This window comes from Calonectris borealis, chromosome 1 (assembly GCF_964195595.1).
Source record: "Calonectris borealis chromosome 1, bCalBor7.hap1.2, whole genome shotgun sequence".
In the NCBI taxonomy this organism is placed as follows: Eukaryota; Metazoa; Chordata; class Aves; order Procellariiformes; family Procellariidae; genus Calonectris; species Calonectris borealis.
The window spans coordinates 74,184,063-74,210,273 of NC_134312.1; the positions used below are offsets into that span (position 1 = coordinate 74,184,063).

At 39.2% G+C, this 26,211-nt stretch overlaps 1 protein-coding gene across 7 annotated transcripts in view; it reads left to right on the forward strand.

Moving 5' to 3' along the window:
• Positions 1-26,211, forward strand: part of SOX5 (SRY-box transcription factor 5) — a 651,312-nt gene that overhangs the window by 419,730 nt on the left and 205,371 nt on the right. For all 7 annotated transcript variants that reach the window (XM_075160498.1, XM_075160507.1, XM_075160488.1 and 4 more), the window contains one exon: positions 6,303-6,513. In XM_075160498.1, coding sequence (XP_075016599.1) covers positions 6,303-6,513 — 211 coding nt within the window. The remainder of the gene's footprint in view (positions 1-6,302; positions 6,514-26,211) is intronic.

The following is a 26,211-nucleotide window of genomic DNA, read 5'->3' on the forward strand; positions in this document are numbered from 1 at the left end:
TTTAAAAAAGAATTCCAGTACCAAGCAAAGTATTGACATTTTGGAGGGAGAGCTAGGTATAATCAGGATTCTGTAAGTCTGATAATTGGTAATACTTCCAAAATGGGGGTCATGGAGTGCCAAATACGTCATCTCAGCAAAGCCAAGACAAAATTTGACTTGCATCTATTTCGCTTGACTGTAGCATGATCATAGTAAAAAGAAAAAAAATACACATCTCTATTTACTGTCTTCAGTTCACCTAATTCAGGTAAAATTCTTACTTTTCTGCCTGATGACCTCTTCAGCTGACTCTTCAGATCCATTTATCAACTTCTTCACTCTCCATTACATTTCAGTTCCTCGTCGTCATTAAAACCACAGTCCTAGGAAAAAAAAAATCTGTACAAGAATAGCTCTTGATTTGCATGGATCTAATTGCAGAACCATAGCCTGTGGATGTACATCTTTCTAAGTTTGTTTATGTGACGCCCTTCGACATCTCTTTTATCCTTCCTTGGCTTATGTGTTCTTGTCAGTTTTTACTTCTTAATGGTGTATTTATCCTCTTCCACTTTTTTTTCTCCTCTGTGTCCTTTTACACAGTCTCCCTTTTTCTCACTGTATCCTCCACTGTTTCTTTTAAATCTGCTTGGGATCATTCTTTTCCACCACTGATGAACAACTCTGCTCCATGAAGGAAACCTATAGACAAAAGACCTATTTAAATGTAAGGTAGAAGCAAAGAAATTCTAATGTGTAAAAAGAACGGTGTCCACTGGGGAGGCTTATGGAATATGTATTTCATCTTCCTGAAGGTTCCAGGTTGACAGCCACCATAAACCATACAGGTTTATGGTAATATCTGCCCTACAGCCCCTATGACATAGAATGTAGAAGGAATTTTCCAAATCACTTAAGTAATTTGAAGATACAGTTCCCATCGAAAACTGATGGCACTTATGCTCCTAAAGTAAGTTAATTACATTAATTAAGGCAAAGATTGTAAATAGAAGGCTAAGGAAAAAAAAAAAGATCATTCTTGCTTTGTGAATATTGTGTGTATGTTTTGTTTCTTTTAAACCTTAAAAACGGTTGGAAATGTCAAGTTTGGTTTTTCTCATAATTGCTGGTGGACCTCCTGTGAGCATTGGGAGTGTTTTTGTAGCTTTCAGGTTTTCAGTTGAAGCATCTATGCTGTTGAATCTTAAACACAGGTATTGATTTCCTAAAAGTTTATTAGGTAAAATAAATAGCAAATGATACTAAACTGCTTAAGAATAATTCGTCTTCAGAAGTGTGAATTATTGTGTTTTCTGATTATCTCTTATGTCATGCTGTTACCAGCTTCCTGGTCACTGTGGAGACTATAAAATAGATAGGCCTATGTCTAATGTCTCTCTACATGTCTAATGTAGCGAGCAGAGCAAAAAATTTGCTTTCGTATCTTCTTTACACATTCTAAAAGAGCAAAGTATGGGCAAAATTCCAGCTTTGAAAAAAGAACCTGTTAGGTTGCTTTTAGGATCACAGGCTTCTTAAAATCAGACAATATCTGTGCTTATTTTAAAGACACAAGTATTTTATTCCAGGTGTTTTTGGCTGCAAAACCAGAAGCTTGATTCTCATAATATTTTTTTTTGCTGCAGATGCAGCCTCCTTGCATACCATATGGTGGTAATTAACAGTTTCAGACTTAGTTCCGAGTTTTCTTCTGCTTCGATTATTGGTTGGTTTGGGACAAAATTTTAATGTCACAGAAACAGAGTTTTCTGTCTGAGTTTAATTGCAGATAGGAATAATGTGTTTCTCTAGACGAGGAAGAAGAAGATGAGATCTATTTAGAGCACTAAGAGATATTTTGGAAATCTCACCAAGTACAACCTGTTTCTTTTCATTAAGTGTTTCACTGCCCCTCTGTAGAACTGAAATAGGCCTCGCTTGGACCCTGGAAATGGAGAGAGACAGTTTGAAAGATACAGTTGGAATGAATAGTTTCTTTTAACAGCAAAATGTTTGCGCTTTTTATGAGAGCAAGGGTAACATTGTGTAATCTTTAGAAAAGATACTGCTCAGTGAGGATAAGTCCATTGTCCAGTGACATGACTTTTCCTGTCAATCACAAAGGTGACAAGGGGGCTAGATTAAGTAAAGCTTGCCCAAGATTAACAAAGGAAGATTATTGACCTCATCCTGAAAGGGCAGAAGCCTGTTTTATCATTAAACCTTGGAAGAGGTATTTCCTCCATAGGTGGAAAGCTGTTTGGCAATATAGAGGCAACTTTCTTGTAAATGAACGAGTCTACCTGTGGATTCTAGCCTGGAACAGAAGGAGAAGACGCGAAACGTGGGCCAGTCCTTTTTTTTGTTGCTGTTGTTGTGGGGGAAAGAAGGGCCTAGGGTGTTTGAATTTAGCAGGATCTGTGTAGGTCCTTGTCTGCCTTTCCGAAGTGGGAAGAGCAAGAAGCAGCAGCATCAGGTGTTGGTGAGTACAATCCCAGCTCAGAGTTCGATGAAATGTTGTGCCAGCACACATTAGCAGAGCAATTCGCAATGCAAATGAACAATAGAGCCCCGTCCATGAAGCAGCTGCTGACTGCGTAAAACTGTTACCAGGATTAACAGTGCCAGAGGCTGGAATGTAATCAAACTTGAACAGGTGAAATGGTTACGCAGCTGAGAGAGACTGTTCGCCGGTAAAAGAGTGTCTGTTTTTCCACTGTTTTGGTGACTGAGAGAGAGGTCTTGTGTGTGGCTCGATGGACTTCCTTTTAAAATGCCAGTAGTAGATATTTAGGTTCTTTAATACCATGCTTCACAGTGTTGTTGCTCTTCTCTCAGTTAACTGAAAAAAGTCATGTGAATTTATCCTTTCGAAAAAGGAACCTGCTAAATCTCACTTGTCGGGAGGGAACTTCCTTCTCAGGGGATTCATTTTAAACTGTTGCCGACATACCTTTCTCGCCATTAAGGATTTCTCTGAGTGTTTTCAGGGGGATAGTTAAACTCTCATACATAGTATCGGAGGAGCTTCTTTGCTAAAAGTTTTTTAGCTTTATACAACCATTGACATGAGTAGGTTTTATGTGGAAGTATCCTTTCTTTTTACATGGTTAAAGTAAAAATCCAGAACCGTTGAAAGTTCTTTTTCACTTTCCCCAGTAATGACATAAGAAAGAGCAAAATAAGACCAGAGAGACGTAAAGCGAAAGCCAAGATAACAGTTGAGCGTTTCAGGTTGTTGTTCTGAATGGCAGAATAAAAAGATCATGGACAAGTGGGGAAGGTAGATTCTCGAGCTGGTGTGCTAGAGGATACATGTAGAAACTCTCATCAACAGCAGTAGCTGATGTGTGTGCTCGTCCGCTGGTATGGAAAGCAGAGGATTCCTCTCAGATTGCAAATCACGCAATGAATGTGTGATTGCTACAGATCTTTTTGAATGAATAATTCACTGGTGTACTGTAATTTAGCCCACTGAGATGTGATTGCAGCTGTTCCCCTACTGTATATGTGTTTTGATTAAGTGGAGTGTATCTTAAACCCCACAAGTGTATAAATAGCCCATGTATGTGATATGCAAACACTGCATACATGCACACATAACAAGAGCAGTCTAAGGAAACATTTTGTTTGTTTTGGGGATGATTACTTAGATGTGTATTTTAATATATAATTTATCTTTTTTAAAAATCTGTGTGGAACACTTTCCTTTCCTTTTTTGTCCAGCTATGAAGTCGTCTTAACTGTGGTACCATATAAATGCTTTCAGCCAACATTGTAGTATCAGGGTGTCTCTGTGTTATTAATGAGTTTGTCACTCCAAGACCTTTCCAATATAAGAAATTACTTCTTTTGTGCCTATTTTACAGGTGGGAAACTGAAATGCAGAAACAAAAGTGACTTTTTCCATGGTTACACAGAACATGTAAAAGAACAAGGAATTGAGTATCCAGAGTCCTTTCATGTTACTTTACCCACAAACTACTCTCTTGTCCTCTCCCCCTCACACTTCCTTTCCCCAGAAAAAGAGGCAGGGAAATTTTAGTAGTTTTGAAAATACTTGTGAGTCCAATTGAATGCCAAGCAATTTGTGATTTTGAAAATCACCTTGTATTACCTTACATACCATTCAATCTTGTGTTCTTATGCTTCTTCTCTTATAACAAACTTGTCGTATACTCAGAATATATTTGTACATATAAAAACACTTGCCTGTATCCAAAATGTACATGGAAGCAGCAGTGATGATTCCTGAGGCCCAGGCAGCTGTTGCAAGTACTTTGTGTCTGTGACCAATGTGTGACATACACAGAAACACAAGTGAGTGTCTTGGGGGCCCACTTTGGAATAAAAACAAGAAACTAGTTCCTGGTAAAATTAGGAATGATACTGTTCCTATACATAATTGATGGTATAGGTGGATTTAAGAACTGTAACTAAGGATAGTATTTGGCTTATCTGTCTTCAAAGTGTGAATAAGAAAGCAGCTTTCAAGGTATTTCCTCTTTTGGCCTTGTCTGTAGGAAAAAAACTACCACTTGGTGATAGTAGGTTTGAATGTTAGATAAAATCTGAACTGATGCTGAATTTAACTATTTTGCTCATCTAGATCAGCATTCCAAACCAGTTTATTCAGGTTTATATAAGTGAAAAAAATTACATTCAGCTCCAACTCGTTTTTGAAGACCAGTGTTAGCAACTAGTAATTTTCCAAGTGCAGAACAAAAATGGAGGGAGTTGCAAGAAAAAAAAAAAAGGAGCATTTCTGTTGACTAGAGTTGGAAAATTTTTTAGGGCTTGGTCAAAAGCTCATTGACGTCAGTAGAAAGTCTCTCATTAACATCACTGGGTTTGGCTTTTGGGGCATATGATGGCCCAGATTGTAATCTCAGTTAAATCCGATTCCGTTAGGGAATTTATTTACTAGTATAACACATTCAAGCTGCTCAAAACTGTTTGCACTAAAAGTTTTCTTAACCAAAGGTAACCGTTTTGCCAAAACGAAGTAGTCTGTGAAAACAAATACATTCTTTACTTCATATCTTCTGTGTTGCTTTATTCAAATTCTATTGAGGTCACTTTTAGCAACTTATGTTCTATTTATGAAAAGACATGTTTTTTTCTGAAATACTGGGATTTATTAAACCAGAGACACCAAAATTACTCAGGAAAAAAATGATAAAATTATAACACAGATCACTAAAAACAGTATATGTGTTGCTTTCATATCCTATAAAATGAAAACAATGTAAAATGTAAGGAAATAGGATCATAAAAAAGAAAAAAAAATCTCTGGAGAATCTGATCAAAATAAAAACTGTTCATGTTTGCATCGTTATATTATGCAGTATGTACTCTACAGCAAGCTTTGTTCGGAGACATTGACCAAAGTTTTGCAAGGTATAGACGGCATATGTTAGCAGTGGAAAAAAAGGCTTTCAGAGATGTCTACAGAAGGGTAGGGTATAAAAGAGACATAAAAGGGGAAAGGAATATATGCAGAGAACATTGCTTTATGTTGGAGGAGGCGTGGAGGAGAAGGCTCTCACATTAATGAATGCAAGTATGAAGATGCTGGAGCCAGTTTTGGTTTCCATTAAAATTAATGAGTAGACCTCTATGGACTCTCACGTGAGGAGGGTTGTGTGTATGTTGCAGGAAGTCACAGAGTTTTTGCTATTGTGCTGCCAGTGAAAGTCATTAGGCCCACCTTTGTGAAAAATATCGTCTCTACAAGAAATGAAGGTATGGGACGGAAGAGGAGAATAGAAGGAGAATTAGAAAACAGAAAACAATTGCTTCATCCCGTATAGAAGGGAGAACTCCTTGAACTGTGAGTTAAAATAAGTCACATGGTGAAGGGCATTTAATATTTGGTTGCTATTTCTTTTCTTATGACAACTAGCCACCAAGGCATTAAGTACTTTATAAAGAAGTCAGGAAATTAATGGTCCTTCTAAAAAGTGAAGATTTTTTCAAATGAAAGCTGTAAAAGGACAAACAATTAAAGGTAATCAATATCATTGTTACTAGGAAACCTATGAGTACAACACTTCTTCTCAATTAGGGAAAAACTGTATTTTACGTTTCTCTCTTGCAAGCTGATCTTTGTTCGCTTCAGCCTGTAATCTTGGTTTATGCTTTATGGATAAGCTTTGTTCTGGGTGTTTTTGAAGCATTGCGTGCCTTTTTAAAGGTTTCAACGGAAGAACAAACAGCAATGAACTCAAAGAACAAAGGATTGTTCTTTTTCCCATCTTTTTTTTTTTTCTTCTTTATGAAAAGAAAGAAGTGTTTCATCTTTTTTTCTCCCCTTTCAGGAAGTTGATGGCAATAAAGTGATGTCTTCATTTGCCCCGCACAACTCATCTACCTCACCCTTGAAGGCAGAAGAAGGTGGGCGTCAGAGTGGAGAATCATTGTCCAGCACAGCCCTGGGAACCCCTGAAAGGCGCAAAGGGAGCCTAGCGGATGTTGTAGACACCCTTAAGCAAAGAAAAATGGAAGAGCTCATCAAAAATGAGCCAGAAGGTAAGGCCTGGGAAACTGGCCAAAATTTTCTGTTTTCTTTCTTTTCTCCAGATTCTTTGGATATGTATACTTTTTAATCTTCCCATTTTCTGCTCCATTTGCTTTTTCTTGCTAGCAAAATCGAAGTAAAGAACTCACAGTTCTTGTCTACATTAAAGATAAATTTCGGCAATATCCCATTATAGCTAACATTTTTAGCTTTTCCCAAATGAGAGCCTTTGTCTGACGTAACGGTCTTATTGTCACAGTTGCAATAGACAGAGCAACCTCCTCAACATGCGTACAATGAACGCTGTAATTTTAACAGCCTGGGGGTCATTTACACCACTATTCCCCCTTCCCGCATTTCTAAAGCAAAAAGCAGTGTTATCAGCAATGACAATTTTTTTGGTGAAATTATCTAGTAGGCATGTCATTATTTGAAAAGTAAGAAGTTAAATTTAGAATTCATGAAGGCTTTTGTCTGGAGCATGTCCTGTCGTGTCATCCTTTATTTATCTGTAGTGCAGGTATGATACAGACACTTTCTCTGCATTACGTCTGGCCAGTGAGTTTCAACCTTGGCATGTAGGTATTATCTCTGGAGAATCAGTTTCTTTTTGAGACTGTATGTCCAGTCAGTGACGATGCCACTTGTGCTCTGTGGGCTGAGACTAAGACTGAACATCTTGCCCCTGAGAAGCCACAGTGAGATTTTCAATTCCTGCCTGTTTGGGACAGAGTCAAACTCCTGACCGGAAGGTGAAGTTCTCACTATGTTCTCCATAAGTATCCAGCATGCATATTTACAGCTAGATTTCCAGGGGACTGTGAGCCAGTTGATGTTATGTGAACATACTGAGCCTTATTCCCTAATGCACAGTAATAAGACTTCATTTTCATTTACACCCACCTATCCTGTTGTAGAAGTCTATTTCAAATGTTTAAAAGCATGGCCCTCAGAGCCCACCTTGGTGTTGAAGCATGAATTGACAGCACCTACAAGAAAATTTTAGGACAACCTGCATACTAGAATAACAATACGGATGCAAACACAGCCACACTGTCACATACGTGAGCATGACAGGATTGTAAGTTAGTCTTCTCTTCTTAACTGGAGCACATAGTAAGGGTCTGCTGGGAAACAAATTCTTTGTCTAAGCATTTCTTGGAATATTATGTATAATCATAGCATTTCATTTTGCATTTACATTGACTTAATGGTCAGTGCCATGACCTACCTTGTGCCTTTGAATGGAAAAGATCTTTCCTGTGTATGGTATGGGGTGGGGGGAAGGAGACCAGACTTTTATAAGAGAGAGGAAAAAACAGAGGGTTCTGGGCAAAGTATGAATACTCTGTTGAGTATGAGGTTGTACAAGCTGCACAGACTCCATTAAGGAAAGGCCACAGATAGACATGAGAATGGTTACAGAGTCTGTGCATTATCTCAACTCTACTAATATGAAAATATACAGTACAAACAAAAGCTTTGTGAAGAGATTGGGAGAGGGAGGAGGGAGAGCAACTGAATGTTGGGCTTTGCAAATGCATGCAACAGAAAATCTTTTCTTCCCTCTAGCCATTGTTCTATTGTCTTTCAAAGGCCATTAAAATGAACAGCAGGTTGTGATGAAAATTTCATTAAGCCCTAGTTAAATCAGTATGAGGGTGCCATATTCATGTCTCTGCTTACTCCCCATCCAGGAAAAAATGAATAGGAAAGGGTTTTTTTTTTCCTTTTCTCCTTAAAAGCGAACTAACAAAAGTTCAGAAGTTAGAAGAGAATGGGAAATGGGACATGAAACAAAAGGAGGCCAGAAAGGTGAGCTGGCTAAGAAGAAAATTAGACTTGCATAAGAGCCTTGAAAGGTGGTGAGAGACCAATACATCACTTTGAGAAGTCTCCCTCCCCCTTCCCTTCAGCCAACATGATTGTTTTTAGAGTGGCTAATTAAAAAATATATCTTTCTGGGTGCAGATGGCAAGACTGTTCTTAGAGATCCTCCAAAAATATGAATCTCTTTCCCTAAAAGAAGTATGTACTACTGCAAGCACAATGTCTTCTCTGTCTGAACTCCAGCAGGAAATCTACTTATTGTCATGTCTTCTTCATGTGGTACTGAAGTCAAGTTGTCAGTCATCACTGGTTGCTAGTTAGGTAATTAGCATATTAGTCATAGAATCATAGAATACCAAGTTGGAAGGGACGTCAAGGATCATCTTGTCCAACCTTTCTTGGCAAAAGCACGGTCTAGACAAGATGGCCCAGCACCCTGTCCAGCTGAATCTTAAAAGTGTCCGATGTTGGGGAATCCACCACTTCCCTGGGGAGATTATTCCAATGGCTGACTGTTCTCATTGTGAAAAATTTTCCTCTTGTGTCCAATCGGAATGTCCCCAGGAGTAACTTGTACCCGTTAGCCCTCGTCTTTTCCATGTGACTCCTTGTAAAAAGGGAGTCTTCATCTTCTTTGTAGCCACCCTTTAAATGGCGATAAGGTCTCCCCTAAGCCTTCTTTTCTCAAGGCTGAACAAACCCGGTTCTCTCAGCCTTTCCTCGTATGGCAGGCTTCCCAGTCCTTTGATCATCTTTGTGGCCCTTCTCTGGACCCTCTCCAGCCTGTCCACATCTTTTTTGCATAGCGGGGACCAAAACTGAGCACAGTATTCCAGGTGTGGCCTGACAAGCACTGAGTAGAGTGGGATAATGACTTCTTTATCTCTGCTGGTGATGCCCTTGTTGATGCAACCCAACATCCTGTTGGCTTTCTTTGCTGCAGCAGCACACTGTTCACTCATCTTGAGCTTGGTGTCCACCAGGACTCCCAGGTCTCTTTCCACAGTGCTGCTCCAGAGCCGGGTAGATCCCAGCCTGCGTTGCACTCCTGGATTATGTTTTTCCAGGTGCAAGACCTTACAGTTGTCATTGTTGAACTTCATAAGGTTCTTGTTAGCCCTCTTCCAGCCTATCCAGGTCAAATGAATTTCCCCATGAATAAGATAAGTTACAAGTGGGAATCTTTGGTAGTACATGTAGGTAACAATGCATGATCACTGTGTATTAATTTTTAGTCTTGCTAGTTTTGGAGCTTTGTAGGAGAGACCAAGAATCTTGGTTAAGCTTTGCTGCATTATGTCAACAACAATAATATAATATTTTATTTCTCTTTGGGAAGAAAGGGAAACATTTGCACCAGTAGCTGAGGTTTAATTAAATCAATTTTCTGTGAATCTTTCGAAAACCAGATATGAGCCAGATTCCCATTTCTCTATGTACTCAAAAGTTTATATATTATTTAACTTGTACAATGGGCTGTGTTTGCTCTGGTTTTATTGTTTGAAATTGTCTTCTGAATTACTGTGGGAAATGTGCTTTTGAAGCATTCTTTCAAATGGCCTGTTTCTTCAAAACCGGAAAAAAGGCAAGGGCTGGATAGACAACTTTGAGTCTCGATCCAAACCTCATATCAGTCAGGGAAAGGACTTCTCTTTTCTTAAATGGGTTTTGAGGACAAGTGAGATATTCCAAAATATTGACAACAGGTCTGACTGTTTTTAAGAAACTTTATTGATATAAGGTAAATGGTTTTCTTAAATTATGTTTGTTAGAAAGTAAGAGTTAATACTTAGTAAATTTGTCAGTAAAGGACAAGGATTTTTACAGTCTTATGAAACATACTGCTCAGAGTGCATGAATGCACACATGTATGTATGCATATATGTCAGCACATACATGTACCCACACATGCGCTGACAAGGGAAGCATCACTGTTCATATAAATGGTTTCCATGTTGATTTGTTGTATATATGCCCTTGGTTAATGTCCCCTGTAGGAAGCCATGCCACCTACTCATTCCTAAGAACTTTCCAAAAGCTTATAACTTTCTTTTCCTCCTTGCACATGTGTATGGTTTTGGTTTTCATAGGGGTTTATACTTAGCTTTGAAGCTCCATGTTCTTTTTTTTTCCCCCTAAACTTGCCATTTTACTCTTGCTGTATGGAAGTATGTGATTGACAATGAGTCATGCTGACACAGAGACATAGAGTGTTTCAGTGAATCTAAAACTTGTGGAATTTTACTCATTGCTAATACAGTGCTCCTTTTTCTTCTCTCAAATTCTGCAGAAAATCCTTATATGCAGCTTTAGTATTAGGCCCCCAAAGGCATAAACCTATTACTGAAGTCACACAATGTTATTTTACATGAAACATTCTGTCCTTTCTAACTTGAACTTCAGAAGAGGAGTCAGTCCCCTTTTATTCCTGGTATACAATAATGAAGATAATGGAGTGGGTTTGGAGAAGCCTTATATACAGTGACAAACCTCAAGCTCTTGCCCTGAGGGTCGTCTGCTGACCATGGGATTCCTTTTGCAGCTAAAATCATTAGGCGAATGAGATACAGGCATGTTTTTCTTCTGTTTTCTTAAGGCATCAGAGGATGGCAGAGACTCTCTGTCTGTCTGTTCTCTTCATTTGTAGAAATGAAATGGAAATCTCTTTGAAGTCACTGAGCATGACACAAGTTCATGAAAGCAAAGACCAAAGCAGCCACTTAGCTTTTTCTTGCACTATTAATGGGATTGGATTGTTGTATTTTAATTTATGGCCTGTGCTTGTGGAAAATTAAATCTCTGAAATCTGTGTAGCCTTTCCTCTAAACGTATGGGTTGGCTTCTGGAAAAAAAATAGGCAAACAAGTAAATACTCTCCTATTTTTAGAATAAGCTAGTGTACTCACCGGCTCTTTACATCTCCTAACTTTTAATTAAGAATCAATCTTCTTTTTGCATTTTGGCAGTGTATGTTTGTAACAGGTTATGTATCTGTCTGTTTATCTTTAAAACTTACATACTGTATCTCCTGAGGCCAGATCTATGTCATTGAACAGAATTTGTCGGAATTCTGGATAAAAGGGATCATATGGGCATCTACCTGACCACAGAGACTGCGCATATGAGTGTGTGCATATGTGGTACACTCATTCATCTGCATGGCTCATTCTTCCATAATAAGGACCTCTGAAACTCAACTCGGTTTGGCTGTTTAAATGAATACTTGATTTTTATAAAAATACATGTACATAGATATACATATATCTATATATAAAGTGCATGTATTAGATATATATATTTAGATATAAATATATATAAACACACACACACACGAATTATCTATATATAGTGTTTAATATTGTTCCCACTCCGAAATTTTGATCTACTAGTCCTTAGGTCTTCTGAGCAGGAATAATTAATCTCAAGTGTTTAGTAAGCAGGTAATATATATGTTTGCAGGGCTTTAACAGGCAATGTGAGTACTAGAGCCTCATGTATTATAGTATACTGCAATACTATAAGTAATTACTTTGTCGGAAAGAAAGGGATGAGAAAGGCCTCTTGGGCATGATTTTTGTCTTCTGAACATCCCCCAAAGGCTATTTGTGTTTGATGTTTAAGTTTACCTTATAAATCACAACACCTGTTCTTGTGGTAATTTAAATGGCTGTTGTTTAAGCAGTTCTGTAGTCTATAAAAGTGAACCATATTGAATTCAGGCTCCCTAGTTGAAATAAGATCCCAGAATATCTCCTGTTATCATCAAACTTTTAATCAACATATCTTGTAAAGAAATCAAGAGGTCTCCCTCTTCTTAAGCCATAAATTCCAAAGCAGACAATTAATGGGCACAGGAAGGGAGGCCTTTGAAATGCAGACTCTTGTTTTTACATTACATCTGATGAGATGGGAGGAAATAAAGTGAACAGATTCGGGAGAAGCCTAAGGATACTCTAATTGGTTGAGGTTTGAATTTCTTTTATTTGGTTCTTCACTGTCCCTTTGACAAAGTATGCGTTGAAGAGGCTTTGTAATGCTGTTATACTGAAGGACAAACAAGGATACTTTGCAGTTGAGTACTTTTAAGTTTTGTTCGTACACTCCTGCTGCTGTGGAAGGATGCTTTAAGTGCATTGTGGTTCCATGTTCATCTATGCAGTGTGTCACCAGAAAATGTGTCTTTTCTTGTAGAGCAAGCCAGCATGAAACTTTCATGCACTCCATTCAAAGACCCTGCCGTATGGAATTATGCATTCATATATTGCCGATAAAAATAAAAAATAATTTAAAAAAAAATTAAAGTTTATGAATTAGGCCTATGTGAAGAGAAGGCACTGTTAAATGCTGCGGTGGCTTAAACCTTTATTAACTAGTGCTCTAACTCTAGAACACAGAGGTAGCCTAATTTGAAGCCCTGCCAGCTCTTACTTGCTCAAAGTGAAGTTTATTCATTTGTCACCTTCAGTTTTTAAGTGTTTTCCTTCCTAATAGTTTAGCCCGATAGTCACAGTTTATTTCAATGGACGTTTTCAAAATTTGCTTAGATTCCCTTCCAAGCCTCTCTTGCTTACATCCTCAAAGGTTTGTAGCTTTTGGATTTTTCTTTTCTCTTTTGATAAAGGCATCTGAGGTGCTGATACAGCATCTTAAATATGGAAGAAAGCATTATGGTCAAGTGAGATTCAGGAAACTTGTGCTTTTGGAGAATAGATGCAGTCCTTCCCCCTCCTCCCTGTTTTAGAATGAAATTTCCTTCCAGGGTACATTCATGCCATAATACTGGACAAGCAGCAGCCAAAGCAAAATGCTTGATCTCTCACTTTCCATCTTTTACAGTGCAGCATATAAGTGGTTCACCAAGACCAAAATAATTATTTGGGCTCCTGTCTGCCCCTAATTCCCCAGGAAACTAGACTCTTATAGCCGTGATTAATTTCAAGAGGAGTTTTCAAAACTTGCTGCCACTCTTACCCCTGGATCATTTTGATGTGCCTGTTGCCCCCAGTGTATTCCAGCTAGATGAGTTTGCAGTCGGTCTTCATTTTTTGCACACTTTCTCTTGTTTGTTTTTTTTTTTTTTTTTTAAATTTCCCTCTTCCCCAGAAAAGCCATTAGCTTTCTGAGCTTCATTTCAGACCTTGGATCACTGCTGGAGAAACCTATGACCCAGACTGGTAATATACAAATATACGTGAGGGAGTGTGCCAGCTCCTTCTGTATGCTTATGTGCCACAGCTTTTGGGGATGTCATTTATTCAAGAGTGAAGAGCGGGCCACCTGTTTCTCAGGCCTCTTGTCCCTCATATTAAAGGTTCAAGCCCTTGCTGAATAGTAACATCTTAATCTGGGCAACATACACAACATTTAGCTGAAACCTATTTGTCGAGCTAGCGGGGTTTGTGGGATTTTTTTCCCCTCTCTCTTACCCCCGAGGCGCTTGTCACGATCGTGCATATTAAAATTAATCAGACCTCCCAGGCTTGTGTGACTGTGTGGTTTAACATGAAGAAGTGGATATCAAGCATTTGCCCTAATTAAATAGGCCTGCTTGGTTTTGTTCTAGTGGATACTTGGTCTTTTTTTTAATAAGAGCTGCTTATGGAGGAGGCACGGCCAGCTCTAGAGTTAGTGGAGAGCTCACTTCAAAGTTTTCCCCACCACCTGCGCCCAGGGTGCTGAGACCTGAAGGGCTCCCCGCGTTCTTTCTTAACAGCACAGTTTGCGGGAAGTAAGTGGAGGGGGAAGGGGAAAATATGGCCAAATGAGTGAGAGAGTTGATTAAGGTGACCTATCATCCCGTCTGATTAGCTTTTAGATCTCAGTCTGTGCCGTGAGCTATTCACAAGGCTGTCTTGTGTCTTCTGTTTACCAGAAGCAAGGGAAAGCCTCTAGTATGGCAAGGAGCAACATTTGCAGCAAGTCCCGCTTGCTTGTTTAGCTAATGAAGTAGCGTTGTAAAAACACTCTTAAGTTTGAAGCTGTTGCTTGCTTTTATTAGTTAGATGTCTGTTTAACGTTGATATTTTTAAGGTGGTTTGAACGTTGCCAGTTTTACACAAATGTGTACATCTCCTGCATTGTAAATAAGCTGTGCTTGGAATATAGAACTCCTTTCATCATCTTTTCTTCTCATACAGTTTCATTGTATTGTGGTTTCTGCGTTGCCTCATGAGAAAACAGGCAATATGTGTGTGATTTCTATACTGTAATGTATACATTCAAAAAGCGCTCAAAACGGAGTAAAGGAGAGTTGGGGGAGGAAACCCTAAAACCTGTTAAATAGTAATTAAGGACTGATACTATTTAGCAATTCAACAAGTTAATTTTAGCCAAAAGTAGTAGAAAATTTGGAACGGTCAACATTTTTAGATAAAATGTTTCATTGGAAATGATATTTTTTGTTTTCAGATATTTAAGATGATTAATCTGAAAGAGAAATGAAAACATTTCAATTAAGGTTAAATAAAACATTTTTGGTCAGGTGGAAACAGCTTTTCCCCTGACTTGGTTTGGCAGCTGAAATGAAAAAATTCAAACTAGTCAAATGAAAATGAGTTTCAAAACCTGGAAAGGTTTCAGGGGTGTTTTTGTATCTAATGACCTGAGGCGGACAAATGAGCAGTTGTTATAAAGACACTTAAATGTCTTTGAATGTTATGTGGTGTGGGTTTGAGGGTAAACTGTAATATTTTAGTCAGAAAAGCTTTCAAAATTTTATTTCCTCCAAATGTGCAAATTTCTATGTCTTCTGAAGCCTCAGTCAGAAAAGTTTTGCAGCACCTAGGGCATTTTATTTTGAAACAGATTTTGGAAGTTTACCATGCTTCGTATGTTAGACATACTTGGCATGTCTTTGCAGCAGAAACCTATGAGTCTATTCTAGAGGGCCTAAAAATCTGCAGTTGTTACACCCCCAGAATTTGATTTTGCTTTCTATTAAAATTCTTGCAATCCAGTACGCAGGCAAAAAGCAAAGCTTTATTTATCTGTTTCCATAACAGTTCAAGTCCTTGAAGTAATACCCAGCAGGTAGGACGATACTCCATAGATTTAAAAATTTATTGCACATCCGTGCACTAACTCGTTGCCATCTTTCTCTCTCTCTCTAAGTATTATTATTATTATTCCTATTTTATTTTTCATTTCAAACCTTGGCACAACCCAAATGTAAAGAACCATATTGACACTGCCAAGCATCTGTCTGGTGCTTGACAGCATCATAGAAACCCTTCTACTGTTTCATCTGGGTTGCTATTGGTTATTTAACAACACAATGCAAACGGTGCAGTGTGGGTGTATGTGAAATGGAAAGAAAGGTTGAGGTGGGGGGAAGGAGCCCTGTACAAGTAAATACGTCTTTCATCATATCTTTTGTTTGGTCTGTTTGCTGTGTGCTATTCTGTAGTCAATAGGAGTTGTTTGACGGTTCTGCAAAAGGGTAAGAAAGCTTTTCTTAAACTTTTATTCTCCTGCGTTTGTTTCAGTCCAGAAAGTTTTCTGCTTTTGTTTTTCCTGCCTCGCTCTGTTGTCACCTGTCTGTTGTTGAAGGGTTTTTGTTGTTGCTGTTTAGCTGATGTGACGTAAGCTGATACTTATGAAACGCTCCTTATTGAGCAGTGATCTTGTACAGGCGAAGTGGACATTTCGAGAGTTTATGGAAGGTTTACAGTGGTGGTCTTTGGGGCAATAGAGTTCTTTCAAGCTTGAGTTTTAATGTATGCGTTTAGCCAGGGGATGAAAGAAAAAGGGAACGAGGAGAAAAATGTGATTCTGCTGAAGAATGCCCTGTTAGCACTTGTGCGACTCGGTAAGGCTTTCTGAGTGTTTAGCCTTGATTTAATTCGTATTTAAGATCTCTCCTCCCAGCACATTAATATAATGTCAATGTAGAATGCATTGCATGGTGTAATTACTGAAGAGAGCAGTAGTTGGGAAAACAGACGGTAATTGAACACATGGCTGTTTATTACAACAGGACAGTGCTCCTACGCTGGTATTTAGGGCATTAATAGGGAAGAATTGATTTGTTGTTTTAAGATGAATTCAATCACTGTTGCTTAGGCCTTTGTTTGTTCAGGCCAAGTTATGCTTTGTTTGTGTTATGTGCCCAAGAGGTTTACACACCACAGCGTGGCATTAGTCATGCAGAGGGCTTGGGAGCAGAGAGCCATTTAAATGAACAAAGGACATTTTTCTTTTTGGCTCTGTTTATCTTCCTCTCTAGTTTTGTTACCCTCTAATCTATCTCCATCTCTCTCTCCCTCTTTCTCCCCCCCTCCTTTCCGCCCCAAACATTTTTGATCAATGCAGAGGTCCTCCCGCTTTCTTCCTTCCCCCTCCTCTTTATTCACCCTCCTGAAGACAAATGGAGCTCTGATTGACAGGTGGCAACACGGGGTTGCGGCACAGTGTAAATAGGAGTGGTTGCTCCCAAGTTTGTGCAAGGAATAATTGGGGGGGTGGGGGGGAGGAACGTTCAACTTGGAGGAAAACTATTAATTTCAAAGCGAACAGAGCGGGAATGAGACGTACCGCTGCATGTCTCAACTCTGGTGTTTTTGAAAGAGGGACCGCGCGCACCTTCTGTGGCTCCTGCTGGCTTGCACTCTGCTTGGGCCCTGTGCGGGCCACGTCCTGGGATTTAATGAGCCTTCTGCCCTCTTCTCCTTTTTACTGATGCCAGTCGGAGGGAGGAAGGGAGAACCATATGACTGAAGTTGAATTCCTGGTCTCCTCGGTGTGAGCAGTGTGGTTTATATATTAGGCTCATTGTGCTTGAGAGGAATCTCGTCTTGATTTATTTCTGAGCGTGGGAGAGTTAATAGACACTTCAGAACGATGCGGGCCAAATTCTGCTCTCAGATGTAAGTTCACAACTCCTGCTGAATACGCAAGAGCTTTAAGAAGGCAACATTTGACCCAGTATGGGATTTGTAAAGAACCCAACGTGAATTGGTTTTTTATCCCTATGCAGACAGGGATTATGCCTGTTCCTAGAAAGAGCGTTATTAAGAGAATTGAAAGGTAACAACAACAACAACGAAGTCTGTGCAGTCATTAATTGCTAGAAACTTGTATTTCCTAGATGGTGAGATACTTGTATCTAAGTAATACAATGCATGATGACTTGGCCCCCAGACTTGCCTTTTGGAGGTATAGAAAGTACTAGCTTACACAGCACAAGGAAGGAGAGCCACAGATGGGTGACATGGAGAGCCAGATTCCTCCTGTCGGGGAGAAATAGCAATTTAGCACACATGTTCATATGCTGCAACGTGCAGGGAAGGATATGAACCTCAGTTGTTCATCTGAGCCTTTTAGCCATAATTAATTAAATTATTGAATCTCTGAATAAATAATAGAAGCACAGAAGATGACAGTTGGAAGAGGATCTGAAGACCAACAGTGTTTTTATCCATGCCTGCAATCATAGGCAATTGGTTCTGTGCGGGATATGCTGTTGGCCATTACTCATAAATCTTTTCTAAATATCTAGGAGGTGTAGTTGCAAAGGCCCAGCCCATATGCCCAAGGGGAAATTTACTTCCCACCTCAAAAAAACCCCCAAAGACAGGTATTGTATTGCTCTGCCAATAAGCAAGAATGTTCACGGGTAAAAATTTATACAGCCCCAAAGTTACAACTGGTGTCCAAGTACTTTATCAGAAAGGAAAGTGTCTCTCCTGACTTGGAAGTGGTTATCCAAGTGTCCTGTTTTTCCAGTACGGATTGGAATGTTACATCAGTTTTGTACTGTAGATTAGCCCACACAATCTCAAGGAAAATAGTCTAGAGACAAAGATCACATGGAAGTCGAAAAAACTTCTCAGTTTTGTATGCATCCTTGATCTTTTTTTGCTAAACCTTTTTTTTTTTCTTTTCTGTTTTGCCCACAACACATATCCCATTTCAGTAACTGAGCTTCTTATCTCCCACAGAGTCAGGCACCAGGGGAAAAAAAAAAGGCAAAAAAGTCAACAACTAAGGAGAAAAATGGTTTCAACTGTAGTCATTACTGTGTATTCAGTCAAATCCTGTAAGGATCACTGTCTTGTTGCAAAGTGTAGAGCACGTTAATGTATTTTTGCTGGGATGTCTATACACTAGACTTAAATAAAGCAACATATTTCCAAATAGTTCCTTTTCCTTGTATGTGAAATTAATATATGAAGATGAAACTAGAGGACAGCAGGCTTTCGCTAATGATTTTCAGCTGCAACAATTCTGGATTCCACACTGAGCTCATGTACAGCCTTAATCAGCAATGCTGTTTAACTAAATATGGAGACATTTCACTGAAGATTATTTTATTTTAGGTCTTTTTTATGCATTTCCTCTTGCTGTGTCATCTAATTGATTCACAGCTCCTGTGAAGCTTTGGGGTATGGGATGCACATCCAGGCAAAATGCATTCTTCCTTTACAAGTTTGGCCAAGCCAATCCTATCTGAGTTCAGAGGAATTAAGAAGCTGTCATTGGGAATTATTCTGTAACTAACCATAAAATTATTTGATGAATAATACACATGATGTAGAGGTTTAGGCTATAACCTGTTCTTTCTGCTGAAAAAAAAATGCAGTCCTTTTGAGATGATCATGTTATTACATTACCATTTTTACCAGTGTTTTGTTGCTAGACTGGTTATTTGAAAGGGGGAACACAGTACTCGGTGGATGTTACACAGTATGCATGACCAAAGATTTTAAAGTTAACAGAAGACAAAAAGACAACAAAATTAGAGGTGCTTTCTTACATTGCCAGGCTGCAAAATTTTCACAATTTGTCTAATGTAAACTCTTTTTGTTGGTTGTTGGTTTTGTCCTGGCCTTATGCCTTAAATATATCATGGAACAAACTGCCGTTAAAGTGCTAGAGAGAGAGAGAGTTCAGCTGCCAGTTCAGTTCCATCCTTGGTTTCTCACGTCTTTGCTAATGATTGATCTGCTTATATTGGATATTATAAATGTTCACCAGAAATCAGACTATATCTACCAACCACCATGCTCCTAAGTATTTTCAGGAGCAAACGAGATGCAGTATGCGGCCATTTTTTAACTCATCTGCTTCAGCTCTTTTAGTAGACAGGTCCCTGTAGACATAAAGACAGGTAAAAAAGCATCAAGAGGAGAAGAATGAAAATGCCTCCTGCATTTGCATTAACAGGTACCATTGTGGGAAAATGAAATGGGGAGACAATTTTTGTAAGCTTCTCAGTATAGCTCTTTAAGGGGAGGTTAAAAGATGCACTGTACTATTCTTCAGACCTTCTCTTCTTCCTTAGGATGCACCCTTGCAATCTGATTAGACTTGGGATAGAGAAGATACTAGTGGGGATTTGTTTGTCTGATTGAGATTTTTTTTTTTTTTTTTTTCCCAAAATCTGGTTCCTACTCGAAGAGGATATCAGGATTGTTTAGGCAATCCCAGGTAGCTTTACTCCCAGGCTGAATGCATTCCATAAAGCTGTCAGTTCTTTAGCTTAATACTGGGTCTTAGTGTATTAATTCAAGGCTTTCAGTGATCTAGGACACAACATGTGCCAGGAGTAGGGACTAAAATTAGAGGCAGACTTTTGGCTGTGAGAGCTGCTTGAGGCTACTTGGGGTGAAAGAGGAGGGAAGAGGCCTGACGTCAGTCACAGCCCAAGGACTGCAAGATGTCCAAAGCATCCCCTCAGGTACAGGTTTTTCTGCAACACACATGTAGTGAATGACCCTTCCTTTTTTGTCTCATCCCACTCACTGATACAGCACTCAGTGGTTCGTTTCACACACCAACTCCTTGTCAAAAGCTCTCGTAGTTCACTTGTTACAGCAAAGTCCAGTTCTTGGTATACCGGGATTGTGATTCCTCCCCCCAAAAGAGGAATGAAAACTTAAATAGTAGCTAATCTTTGATAACATGCACCTAAAAAAAGTGAAAACATTGTGAAACAAAGTGAAATCCTTATGAAGGATTCCAAGTTTTCATTCATAGAAAACAGCTCTTGATGTAACCTAATGGTAAAAAAAAAGATTAGGCGAAATAGGGCTAAGTGACAGGAAAACTGCTTCTTCCTCCTTCACTTCAGTGAATATATTTTATTACGTAAAATTGTATGCTTTTGGCTGTATGCAAGAATCATTTCCCTGTAATTTTTTTTAATATATCATAATTCTGTTAAGGACTATGAATGAGGAGTAATTAGGCATTATTGTTTGGTTATGTAGATTCTCTTGTGATCCCTTCCTGTTTACTTCATTTAAACTGTCGATACTGTTCTTGCCATGTAGAAATAATGACTGTGTTACTTCATGAATATGAGATTACAGAGACCTTGTTTTAAATTGCTCTAACACTTGTTCCTCCTCTGTGATCATTTCAGGCCATCTGAAATATATTCTTTCTTTGTGAAAAGATAAATACTCAGAAACACAAATTCATGCCATTTAGCCTTTATTAAAAGATCTTCAGTCTTTAGCTTATTCTGGCTTGTCTCTTTCTAATAAAGTCATAAGGCTGCACTTCGGCACTGGTGTGGGATTCACATAAACATAAGAGGTGGACCCTGGTCTAAATAAGATACGTAGAGGCCATTCTGCAATACAAGAATTTTGCCTTATATTCAAACATAGAAAGATTTGTAAGTTTTTATTGTTAGGGAAGAAACCTTCTCCTCTGAAATCTGTACTGTGAATCTAAACTCTGATATTTTGCTCCTATTCATGTACAGCACTTTCTTTGATGACTGTTGGAGTTCTGATATCACAGGGAGAGGAGAATATTGGAGTTGAGATTTCTTGAACAGAGCTTAGGGGATAATATTGTGTTTAGTTTGTTTCACTAGATGCAAGCTAATCAGAGAATAATTAACAGTCAAAATGCCAAGGTCCTTACTCATGTAAAGGATCTGGTATTGAAGTCCTCAATGAAGTAACACTCACATTGAATTCAATGAGACTTTAAACTGAACAAATGCTTCAGGATTTGTCCCCAGCTATTTTCTCCCTGTCAGTTTTTAATGAGCATCCCATAAAAGTGTTTAACAATTGTACTGACTTTGATTTTTCAAGGTTTTGGAGAAAATTGCTTTCTCAGGTTGTGAAAAAAATGTTGAAACAAAAAAAGCACATTTTTTCTTCATGATGTCTAAAACATTCTGTAAGCAAATTCAAAGACTGTCTCACTTTGTGCTTGCTGATAGGCGGTGCGTTAAGGACTTTATAATGAATATTGTGTAGAAATTGCCAGGACGAAGAATTACAGCTGATAGATAAAGGTATTTTAGACCTCATCTTAAATTCTTGGGATTGAGATAAAATGTAGATAGAGAGGTAGCTACAGATGCCAGTACTTTGTTTGTTTGTTTTATAAATGAAAGGAAAAAAATGCCACTGCTAAGATCACCATACAGAGCCTGGTGTTTAAATGCCATGATTTTGTGTCAGAAGCAGCAGCTAGCGTATCTGGATTCATCCTTCGCCTTGCTTTCCTCGGTTGTCACCGAGAGCTCTCAGGCTGAGACAGATGGCTGCTGGTTTAGTTGTGTGCGTGGGAGACAGGAACTTCCACATGTGATTTTTTACCATTTGGTAGTAATTAGTTTGTTGTATAAATTAACATTAACTGAACCATTCTTCAGGCATTGTTTGTAATTATCTTCTTTGAGCCTCTGAGTTGTGTAAAGAAATAAAAAGCAGGGAAGAAACTGCTTCTTATTTTTTACAGGGAAAGGACTCTATCATTAAGCAGAACAGAGCAGCAATTATCATCGCATGCCCGGTACGCTGAAAACTTTGAAAAAACCCTTAAAAAAGCAAGAATTTTTTTTCTGTAACTATTAATGGAAATTAATGATTTAGAAGTGCAGATAGATTTTATAAAATTTGTAATAATGAAATATGAATAAAAGCAATGGTGATCATGTCTTCCTGACATCATCATCATTATTATTATTGCTACTACAAATACCACTGCTACTACTTCATTTGGTGTGTGTTTGTGAGGAGTAGAGGGTTGCTTTTTTTTTTTAAAATATATGTTCTCTCAATTTTACTCCTTTTTCCCCCCTCATCTTTGAGATATTTCCTTATTTTTTTGTGGTAGACAGTAAGGATCTTGTGTCTGCATATCGGGCAGTGAACTATCATTAGTGCTGGTTTTCTCTGGGGATTTCTGTCACTTCCAGCGACCAGCCAAATTGGAATTCTCTGGAGAACAGCCTCTCACATGTTCCTTGGCACTTCTGTTTCCAGACTTGGCCAGAATCCAGACATGCAGAGGTTTGTGGACGTGAAAAATAACAGGGAAAATGCCCTGTGGTATTAGCCCAATATTTTAGTAACATATTGGGAATCTCTAGGTTCATTTGCTGGAAAAGTTTAGTGCTTCAGCAGGTAAGAAAGTTTTATGTTTCATTAGATTGAAGTTCTTCCCTTTCCTACCCAGGAGTAGGTGGGAACTGATGTCGGTGTCCATCTTTTAGTATAGCTCTCCTGCCCTGGATACAGAGCTGGCAAGATGGGCAACACAGTGCTGTGCAGTGAAGCCTCTCACATATAGGCTATGTTCCAGTAGTAAAACTCAGGTATAGTCCATCAGAAGGCACTCCACAGCTTCATTAAAATTAATTTAGTATCTGAAGTGTACCCTCTAGAGAAAAGTTCGTGTGACTTCAGTTTTAAAGTGTCTTGGAATTTTCTTGTGAAACAGAATGAAGACAATTTTAGACCCAAACTTGAACTTGTCTAGGTAAATCGGTGCTGATTGTGGTTTTACCTAAATTCATTGCATACAGGGCCCCACACCCGAGAGGTGTGTTTGGATCTCCCTTTCTCCTGTCAGAATTGCCATTAATATTTACATTTGTCCAGATAAATAGTTTTACCTGGACAATAAATGCTAAAAGAGAACTTGAAATTCTGAAATGAGTAAATATAGATGCAGTTTAGTTAAGAATTGTTCTGTTTTTCTTTGCATGGTGAGTTAGCCTATATGAAGCTCTGTGCTGTTTGGGGAAGAGGAAGGTGGGAGGGAGCGTGTGGGAGCTTTAGTGGCTGGAAACGCAAAGAGAATACGAGCTGAGTATGCTGAAACCTGCGGCGAAGAGAAGGCTACCCTGGATGGTTTTCTTTCTCTTTTTCTTTCTGGCAAGGGTTAATGCTGTAACCAAGAATATCTGTGATTCTCCGGCTTTTGATATCAATGAATCAAACGTTTTCTGAACCATTCTATTGAACGCTTTTTTTTCTTTTTTCAACTACGAAAACTGAAGGTGCCAACCATGCTTTGATATTGATGTGGCAGCACGGTGGATAGGCTTGCAGGTAGCTGAAGTGAGCACGTGAGCTTTTCAGTTCACCTTCGTCCTGCTGAAGGGTTGTGGAACAAGAAGGAAGAGCTGAACAGCCTTTTGTTGTATGAGGTATACAGCTGCAGCATCATCATACGGACTGTGGGGCTATTTTTTTCATCCCTGGAGGAGTACAAGGAGGAAAGATTGGTCCTGTGGCTAAAAGCACAGAGCAGAGAATCAGAAGATAAAATTTTTTCTGGTTTTTGTTTTGTGGGTTTTTTTTTCACAGGTTTTCCCCATGAACTTCAGTTTCTGTGTCCAAGTTCTGCATTTTTAAAGCATGGTTGATAATAGTAATGTGTACTTCTTCACAGTGGTGAAATTTAATTACTGCTTGGGAAAGGCAGCCTGACGGTGGTCCTACTTACAAGAAAGGATTAGACATAGGCCTGAGGCAACAAGCTGGCTGGAAAAATGTGTCTGTTGCAAGTCAGCGCCATTTGTCTGCCTAACCAGAAACGAGATTGCAGGTTGAGTTTGGAAGCCTTTGGCCTGAATTCAGTAGCTTCCTCACAGGCAGAGCTCGCTTTTGCCTTAATGGGATTTCTGCAAGTGGAGCAGCTGCGGAGTTGGGCCTGTAAGGTGGTTGTGCCACGCAAAGTTGGCACTGTAGCTTTGTGCGGTAGTTATACTACCAGGAAAAGATTTGGTTTCCATACCTCCTTCTAGATTCTCCTTTCCTGGACCAGACAATTCTCCTTGTTGAATCTCCTGGTGTTCTTACCCAGAGCAAGGGCTGTGCCGGCACATCAGGCTGTAGTCCTCCCGGCTTGCAGTCCTCGTGGCACATTGTGTGCACGTGTGCCGGAGTAGAGGATCGTAACCGTAGAGGCAAACACAGAATCATCCCTGTTTGCCTGCCACTTAAAAAATTTCTTGCTGTTTCACCTAATTTTCCTCGCATGCCTTGTAGAATTTATTTATTTATTTTACGGACATACGAGTTATAAGCTTTGGCATGGCAAGAAGGTGAGGAATTTTTTGTTTTGTTTTTAGTTTGGGGAAGAGGTGGGCGGGAGGGAGCATGTGGGAGCTTTAGTGACTCGGCGCTCAAAGAGAATGCATTAATTAACCCAGGAGGATCGCTGGGATGCGGGAGTGAGAAACTGCAGCTTTAAAATCCAGTGATCTTTATCCATTGTTGGGTTTGGGTCAGAGACCTTGGATAAGAGAAGGGGGAAGAAGGGTGAGCAGAAGGGTGGGCACAATGGGAACCAGATGTTTCAAGCTGACGGGGGTTGGCCTCTCTGTTATTGTGTGACAAGCCACCGATCTCCCCCGCACACCCAGCCTTCCAAAGTACGTCCTTCTTTGCTGAAGTCCTTCTGTCCTCCGCAGAGGGAGGGGGAGGAAAAAGGAGGGGGAGGCACACCCGTGCATGCACATACATACATGCATACATACATACATGCACGCACACACGCTCACACAGACAGCCCTGGCTCTGCTTTTTTCCTTTGGCCTACCTTGTCAAATGGCCCTGGAAGACTAAACAGGTGTTATCTACTTTTGATTTCAGTGCATTTAAATTAATCCTGTCAGCTCAGCTGTTAAAACAACTGTCATCTCCAGCTGTTAGTAATTTTCGACTGGGCACTTTTACAGGTTGCCAAGTTCTGAGCCTGCATTGTGAATCTCTCCTCCCTTTCTCTCAAAGCGCTATAGTAACAATTTGTATTTTTTTAAAGGGGACTTGCATTGCACTGTTTTTATAGCAAACCCTGTTTATTATATATTGAAATAATAATATCACAAAACCCAACATCATCATGCCAGACTTTGCAATAAAGAGCTAAACCATGTGTGGAGTGCAGTGCATATCAATCTTCTGTGGGTTTGTTGCAGCCTCTCTGTGCATTTTAAATTTGAATGAGAGATGAATCAACCTGAGAGTTTGGGAGGGAGGAAGAGGGGAGCTCTAAATTTTTATTGCCAAAAATAAAGCCTCCTTTTTAGAAGCACTGGTCTCTTTTTTCCTTTTTGCCTCAACGTACATTTAATTTTCATAACTAGTATTAACGGGAGGGACCTCATAATGAAAATATTTAAAATACCTTTCAATTGTTAGATTAATGACATACACATGGTAGCCTTAAGAATCGTAGGGGAAAAATATCATAAATTGGATACATGTTATTGATTTCAGTAGACACTCTCTAATGTGACTTGCTCCTATGTGGCCAGGATCTATAGTCCATTACCAGTGCTTCAGAGTCAGATAGCACTTGTGGATTACGCAGATCTGAATCCTGACAAGGAAGGCTTTCTGCGCCTTTAAGGTTTCCACTCATTACAGTTGTTTGGCCAGATTTTCAACTGGTATAGAACTGAGGCTGCTCCCTTGACTTATGTTGCAAGCCATCCTTAAAACACTGGAAGGGATTATTCTGGCATTCTTTTGCACGTTCCTAGGAAAAGGATGTACTTAAAAAGTGGCTGTAGGTAATCTTTTTCTCAGCAGACCACAGATGATTTTAAGTGTCAGGTAGCCAAATAAAAGGGATCCTTTAAAAAAATCATGCTTTGTGTTGTCTGTCTCCTACAT